This window comes from Rhyacophila brunnea, unplaced genomic scaffold, assembly GCF_057557595.1.
Source record: "Rhyacophila brunnea isolate RB1 unplaced genomic scaffold, BYU_Rbru_1.0 scaffold_3, whole genome shotgun sequence".
Taxonomy (NCBI): domain Eukaryota; kingdom Metazoa; phylum Arthropoda; class Insecta; order Trichoptera; family Rhyacophilidae; genus Rhyacophila; species Rhyacophila brunnea.
This window is the reverse complement of record NW_028232965.1, coordinates 19,403,157-19,411,782: the sequence shown is the minus strand read 5'-3', so window position 1 is coordinate 19,411,782 and position 8,626 is coordinate 19,403,157. Positions and strand designations below refer to the sequence as shown.

The window sequence follows — 8,626 nt, the reverse complement described above, 5'->3', positions numbered from 1 at the left end:
ATTCGCCTGGCTCTGCATGTCCGATAATTATATATTCTTTTACTGTGATTTAATTGCCTTTGTGAATACGGCTTTATGAAATCGTTACGTAATGCAAAGGCTTCATCGCCAATATAAACAAATGGCAGTGCATCAGAATTAGCAGTAGGTTTTTTTGGTGCAGGTATTTTTAATCTGCCTTCGTCTAAACGTTTGAAAAAATCAGATTTTCTCAGTACGCCTCCATCAGAAATACGTCCATTTGTTCCAACATCAACATAAATAAATTCATAATTAGCATTTGCAATCGCCATCAAAACAATGCTGTGGAAATGTTTGTAATTATAAAAGTGGGAGCCGGCGCCTGCAGGTGGCACGATTGCAATGTGTTTCCCATCAACTGCGCCCAGGCAATTTGGAAATTGCCATTTACTATTAAATTCTTCTGCAATCGTCTCCATTTCTTCGTGCGTATCAGGGAACTGCAACAAAAAATAATCAACATTTTATTTACAGATAGAATATTCGCCTTCAACATCCACGTTGTCGACTACTCCAAGGTCGAATCTCAATAGAGCACCAGAACCCCCATCGTTCAAACGAAAAAAATCGAATGATAGCGCCAACAAAGTGTTAGAATTAATCACCGACAAACTAAGCAAGACTGAAGATGAATTTGATGTTTTTGGCAAAATGATGGCCATGAAACTACGATCGATGTCACAGGGACAAAGATTGCTGGCCGAGAAGCTGATGCATGAAGTTGCCTTTATGGGACAAAGTGACAAAATAATGCCAGCAACTACTGTTCATACTCAACCAGTTTATCGTATATTAAGCAAAAATGTACAAAAGCCGGTATAATAAATTAATGTTTTTTGTATGAATAAAAATCTTGTAAAAATATTTGTTTTTTTGTTTGTTTTTATGCCTATAAACCTTAGCTTAAGCGATACAACAAATGGTAAGTATTTGAGCTATGTTAGCAAACCTATATTATTATGTGGCCTCATTTAGAAATCAAATTCCATGCTTGCTTTTCGAAGAATATGACTAGTATTACAATACATTCAACAGGAATAATTAAGCAGCTTGCTTACAGCCTATATGGAGAGTCCTCGGTACAGCATTCTAATGGTCTATTGAATATTTAGCATGTCAACGATGGCCTTATTTGTGACTATATATATACCTAGGTATCTCAAATGCATCTTGTCTGCCATTCTTATGATGTTGCCGTCTATGATTTATATAGGTAAAACAATCCACTAAACGTTCACTTTATAAGACCAACCAATGTCTACTTGTTAATGATATATTTGTAAATTTGCCCAACTTTATTAGATGACGTATAATATAATACACACCTTGAAATATTCTCCTTTCAAAACGTCAATGATGACTTGGCAAGTTTCGGGAATTACCTATCTTGCCCAGAGTTTGTCTTCCAATCGCAGTTCTATAATGCAAGTCAGTGAATGTTCCGCCGGCAGCCAAAAATCGCAGGGTTGCACATAATCTATCATGAGGAGAAATAGCTTCCCTCATCATAGTATTTTTTTTTTTAATAAATGGGGAGACCAAATTATACAGTTCTGTGTATACATCCTCCGACATTCGCAAATAATTGCGGAAATCGCTCGGTTGCAAGCGCAATTCTCGTATTAAATTTGTGTGGGATAATGTCGTTCGTTTCCTTATCCAATGTTTCACCCAGTATTTGTGTACCCTTTGCTTCGTTATTACATTATCTGCCACCCAATAACCCAAAAAACATAAAACGTCGGTATCATTTAACGCCATCACGATTTAACTGTCAGATATACGTATATTATCTATGCTGTCAAAGTCGACTGTTTTACTCGTCAAATTAATTATATACTCGTTTCGTTGAACGTCTGTTGGCCAGTAGCAGAACGTAGAAAAATCTGAAGACTTATTGTCGTCGGACTTTTGGCTCGCCAATGGAGCGCTGGCATAACAATCTTATTACATAATTGGTATAAAGTCACCTCGTTTTAAAGTAAAATACTTTATAAAGGCTGGCAGCACTCAAGGTTGTACATTCTACATAATAATAATATTATGTGTCTATTAAAATGTCTATGATGAAACTGAACGTCAAATGTCATTCACAGGTGTCACTGAATGTCAATTCAAAATTATGGCGAAGTTATTTAATATTACTTCGCGTTTTTGAATAAATTTGTTATTTAATTGATAGGCGTTTATGTACTTTTTATTTCTTTCGATATAATATACTTTGATAAATATCGTAATCAATTAAAGTATACTGAATTGTTTTGATTATAAAACATAATGAACGTTATCGAGGTTTCAACGTGACGATTGCGATGTTATTTTTAACGAAATTTTATCACAGAGCTACGTAGCTAATATTATATACTATTGATTGTAGTGATCACTGCGGGCTCATTGAATAATATTCATGTTACTTAGTGTACTAGCAGAGTTGCTAAGAGAAGTGTTAAAATATGCATAGGTCGAAAGCGTCGACGGTTACGACGATGGCACATAATATTCACAATTCGGGAGGAATCGATGCAGTTGATAGTGATACAGATCATTTGCTAATAAATGCCGAAAAAAAAAGTGAACCCGAAATTGCTGGGGAAAATATATGGGTCGTCGCCGTGCAAATGTTTATACCGTTTCTTTTGGCTGGATTTGGTATGGTTGCTGCTAGTTTACTCCTTGATGTCGTGCAACATTGGCCAGTGTTTATCCAAGTGTCGGAGGTTTACATACTCGTCCCAGCTCTGTTGGGATTAAAAGGCAACCTGGAGATGACTCTGGCGTCTCGCCTGTCCACCCATGCGCACATGGGTCACATGGATTCCAGTATGTCCCCACTGATCATAGGAAATTTATGTTTAATTCAGTGCCAAGCCGTACTTGTGGGGTTTTTGGCCGCTTTAGCTGCCGTGGTAATGGGTTGGGTGCCGGATGGGGTATTTGATATCCACCACGCTATGTTGTTATGCGCCTCTAGTGTACTTACGGCTTCCGTTGCGAGTTTTTTCCTCGGCTGTATTATGATACTAGTGATAATTGTCTCCAAGAAATTGAATATCAATCCTGATAATGTCGCAACACCGATCGCCGCCAGCTTAGGAGATCTCACTACATTGGCTCTGTTATCGTGGATAGCGTCTTTATTGTATCGTTCGATTGGAAACAATGTATTGTTGCCGGGATTCATAATTATGATTGGTGCAATAATTGTACCCTTGTGCGGTTATTCAGCATCAAAAAATAACTTTACTAAGCAGGTGTTGGATGAAGGATGGTCTCCTGTCATATGTGCTATGGTTATTAGCAGTATCGGTGGTTTGATCTTAGACTATACTGTGACAAGTTATAAAGGCATCGCGGTGTTTCAACTCGTAATCAATGGTGTCGGTGGAAATATGGCTGCAGTTCACGCTTCAAGATTATCCACATGTCTTCACACCGGCGGAGTTGTAGGTCCTGTCTTTGGTATAACAACAAAACTGTTACTACTTATGGTCATTCCCGGTCACTTAATATTTACATATACTATAAGTTATCTGCACGCCGGTCATACATCCCTCACACCTATTTTCCTAATGGTGTACATGTGTGCTGCTATAACGCAAGTGTTATTATTATTGACAATCAGCCATTACTTAGTCCTATGGATGTGGAAGCTAGGTGTTGATCCTGATAACTCTGCCATTCCTTATCTAACTGCGTTAGGTGATCTCTTAGGGACTGCTCTACTAGGTTTAGCATTTCAATTCCTTTATGTTATTGGTGACAAAGATAGTGATCTGGGCGATTAATAGCTAAATACATATTATTGTAAAAAAGTAGATAGGAGATAAAATATAATTTTTTTTTTAGAAAATGTGTGTAATTTCAAAGAAACATTAAAGCCAAAAAGTTTTGTAACTAGTCCAACAAAAAAAAAGAATCACAAAAATATCGCCCAGGTATTATCTCAATGTGATTTCACTATCAATAATGTATAAATTATCATGTCTCATGTGCCTAACATTAATCAATAATGTTTAAACTTATTAATTTTATTGGCAAGTAGGTGACTACTTACTTAAATTATCTTTATTTTAATATTTAAATAATGTAAGTAGGTATGTAGATTTATGAACTTCACAATAATATGTGTGTAGGTATATAATATAAAAAGTTATATTATTAAGGTGTGTCTGACCTGTGATGTATCCCTAGGAGTTCCCGCTAGTCGGTTGAACGGTTGCTAAATTTTCTGACCTCACTCGTTTTGTTTATTTTACATTATAACGTTGGTTGCAAATTAATAAAGCCATATTCTAAAAAAGTTGCAACATTGTAAGTACAATAAGCAAGCCATTCAAAATGAAAAAAACACAATATCAAAGTGTGCTAATAGGATTAGGTATAAAAAGATAAATAACAAATCTTTCAATATACAGATGGATAAAGTCAACAGCCTTTCTAGAATCTACAGGTATTTTTGTTGTTTTTATTGTTTATCGAGCCTGTTGATGATTAATTATTTGGGGATATTTTAATTTTAGAATCTTATTTAATATCATTTATTCTTTCAATATGTAGTGTATGATAGTTCAATAATATAATATTTATTATTTTGTTCAGATTTGTATGACCAGATAATTTATTACTGTATCAAATTTGAATTTAACAGTGTTGAAATATTCTTCAATCACCATAATCAACAGGATCATGACAACATGAGGCGTGTCTTGGGTCTTGGCTTCCTCCAACAACTATCTCCATCTGTCCCTATTTATTACTTTGGTATATTTTCAAAGATACTTAGTAAATACTTTCCACTATACTGAAAACATCACAAGCTAAAGGAGTGAAATAATGCTGTAGATATCTGCTAATTGTCTGATTTAAATATTGATTTATTCCATTAGTTATCCCTTTTTGTTTGCCAATTACATAATTCTGACACCTGTGCTTAATGTTTATTATAAATAAGCAAGACAGTAAAACTTATCTTGACTGAAATTGAAAATATGTTTGTATTTTGCCAGGCATATTAAACTTATTTTCCTGTTGTGATATAATTTTTCTTTTCAAGCCTCATTTTATATTTTGTGCCTAAAAAAGAGAATTATATTCCATTGTTATGATGTTTATTTAGACCATATCTGACTATAAGAAAAAAGTATAAATTCCTTTCACTCATCCCCTTAATATTGATTATGATGATGCAAAATAAACATTCCATACGACAGAATCTTTTGCGGTCCATTTTTCTTATGAAATTATTTATGTAAGGTACTAAATACTTTTATACAGATTTGAAGTACCTACCGTATAATATACCTACATAGTAGAAAATTATTCCATAAATTGTTATTGCCCACTGAAAATTTTGCTTAAATTGCGATTATGTACTTTATTATTATTACAACACATGTATGCTTGAAATTTGTTTATTTAATAATAATGTAAGTAAGTAACATAAATTTTTTTGTCAAATATGTTTTTTTCAAGCTATTTAATATATTTATGGTTATGTGTAGAACTGGTTATTATTGCTAATGATGTGCCACAATCAATGTTTTGAAATGCATAATGCAATCATGTGGATTGTTTTCATATTAGCTGATTATGGCAAAAACACTATACATTATAGATCAAATGACATATCGCCAATCCGATTGATTTATTAGTTGAACCCAAATACAGTGAACCCCGTTTCACGTTTTTGAAGGGACTGACAAAAAACTTAAATAAAGGGAATGGATATTTTTTTTAAAATAATTAATATATTTTTTATTAAAGAAAACAAGGTAAATGTGCTGCAGATGCCGTCATGAGAAGTTTAAAAAAGTAATTTTTCACCTATTAAAACCCGGGTGATAATTTTTAAAGAAATGAGTTACGCATGACAGCAGCTGTTAATAAAACCATTTAAACACAAATATATATTTAAACAGCTGATAATTTAGGACCAAATTATTTCGGCAGAGTTTCGACTTTGTAACACGATATGTTTTGCGAAGACCACTTGATCTGTAAATGTATAATGTTGTCCCATATATCTGCTGAAAAATTTCACACCTTTGGAAATTTATGTTTAAAATTAAATCATACAACTTGTCCATTTTGTGGGTGTATTGGTGTTGCAATTCATTACTTTTTGGGACGACAGTAGTTGATGGTAATGTATATTATATAGGTATTGATTACTTAAAACTATTTTTCTTTATTCAAATAATACACAAAATTTAAGAATGTAACATTTGTTATTGAACACACATAATTTGGAAAACTTGAAGAAAATACCTTTTAAAAAATATATGCTCACCGTGCAGGACTTAAACCTGCATCCATCAGATTTCAGTCAATGTGTTTTATCAAAATATTACTAACTATGCATCCAAAGTGTTATCTTTTATAAGTGTTTCGTTAATAATGGTCACTATTTTTTTGTGATTTTGAATCAAGGTATTAACAATCGGTACTTACCTCGATTCCTCGTGTCAGGATCTCTTCACATTTTAGTTTTAACGTACTTAAGACTTGTTAATAATTGTTAATACTTTGAAAATAACAAAAGACGGTCGCCATTCTTCACGAATTTTGAGATAAGACGTCGTTGAATGAAATAGTTTTGGAGGGAATAGGTATCGTACAGGTTGTTCCATCGATAAAGCACATTGGTTGGAATCCGGTGGATGAAAGTTCAAGACCCGCTTGATACACATATTTTTTCAAATAGGTTTTTTAAGATGTTCCAAAGTATGTATGTAAATATAATATATTATATAGTATTACGGTAAGGTTACTCACATTTGCAGTGGGACCTACTTTAAATCAATAAAAATTATTGTTATCTTGTTGTCTTTTACTGTCATAAAATAAGCCTCCATTTGTTTTTCAGTTGTGAATCTGTTAAAATAGTAAAGACTCTTGTAGTGTACGAGTACTTACTTGATTTAAAGTTGGATGTTATTTCCAGCTAATAATATTTCAAAGTGATATTAATTATTTCATATTATTGTTTATTAAAATACTGACTTACTTGTCTTGTGTTACAAACAATATTTTGATACTATGAAGTTGTTATTGAAATATATTTCTACCCATTACTAAGTTAAGTTGACTAGTCATAATTAATTATTGCTTATTACAATTAATTTTATTACTTATGTACACTTATGTAATTCTTATGTTTTTTTTTCCAATTTTCAATGTCGACTTTTGTCCAGTATGGTCCCCTTTGGAGATATCGATAATTGATTACTTCAGTATTAAAATGTATCTACATAATAATTTTTATTATACATAATTTTAAACAATCTCAGAAACCCGTCTGAAAAAATCCTGAAAATAAATTTATCCTGAGTGGGACTTGAACCCAAATTCATCGCAATCCGCAAATCCCACCAAATCCGCAAACCATTTTACCAATTAAGCGACAGATACAATTACTAGTCTCGCAGAAATTTCTTAACAATCATTCATTTGAGGTGATATTTTAAATTCAATTAATACAGACGTCCGCGTACTCGCATACGAGGTGTCGATATCAGTGGGAAATTACTTTTTTTGTGAGAAGCGTAACTGGTTCGTTTTAACATAAGTTTCTTTTTTCTGTTACATCTTATTTTCAGACTAGAACGATATGCACATTTCTATTACTTTAAAATAATCGGTTTCTGTAAATGTTACGTTTATAAATATTTTTTTCATATGATTTTGGGGCGTTTTAGAAGTTATAGACCATTTACGTATTGTGTGAAAATGCACATGTCAGAGGGACATATCTTTTGTTAGATTTTTACCATATTATGGTCCCATCGGTTTTTATCATTACCTTATATATAAAAAAAATATTATATATTATTTCCTAGAAAATAGATAAGGGTTTTAAAAAATCAATATGTTCTTATTTAGAGGATTTTAAATGTAAAGATAAATAGAATAGATATTAAATTTTAAAACAGATGGCAACAAATATGTGAAATGGTCAATGTGTGCCTTTTGATACTGAAGAATTCAATGATATTTTTAAAATTCTATTCAAGAATGTAAAATAATGTTTACCGAGAAGCACAAATTATATTTGATTGTTTTGTTTATCGAAAATATAATTTTATCAGCGTTTAAACGTGACTGGAAAATTTACTGTTTTCATAATCCAAACTGTTTTGAATGGAAATGAAATAATGAAAATGTTGAATTATCTTTTTTCGATAAGATAATGTATTTTGCCATAGCATCCTTACTTATTTATAACAATACTTAATTAAATTGAATATGTTGTCGCGTCAAACATCATTAATTTGTTAAAGCTTGCTGCACAGTAGACTCTAAGTCAAATGCATATTTCAATCCTATCTTTTGGATAGTTGTGAAGGCGGTACATGAAAATAGTGTGAACCTTTAATTTTGTTGACTATTCATAAGATATCTACTTATAAAATTTTCATCTCTACTAATGAATATAATAATATATGGTGCTATTTTTTATGTGCAATTTGGCAAAAAAATTTACTTATAGTAATGTTCAAATACAAACAATGAAAAAATTACAAACATAAACTTAACAGTTGTTCATATAAAGAAGAATCGAAAGAGGAATGTCGGAAGGTAAACGTAAATAAATATATTTACAAAA

The 8,626-nt window shown here is 32.1% G+C and overlaps 1 protein-coding gene across 1 annotated transcript; it reads left to right on the top strand.

Moving 5' to 3' along the window:
* The first annotated feature begins 2,035 nt into the window (after positions 1-2,035).
* On the top strand, positions 2,036-5,715 carry LOC147068025 (solute carrier family 41 member 1-like). The gene has a single exon (XM_085952726.1). The coding sequence runs from the start codon at positions 2,475-2,477 to the stop codon at positions 3,804-3,806; it is 1,332 nt and encodes a 443-aa protein (XP_085808852.1). The 5' UTR covers positions 2,036-2,474; the 3' UTR covers positions 3,807-5,715.
* The last annotated feature ends 2,911 nt before the right edge of the window (positions 5,716-8,626 follow it).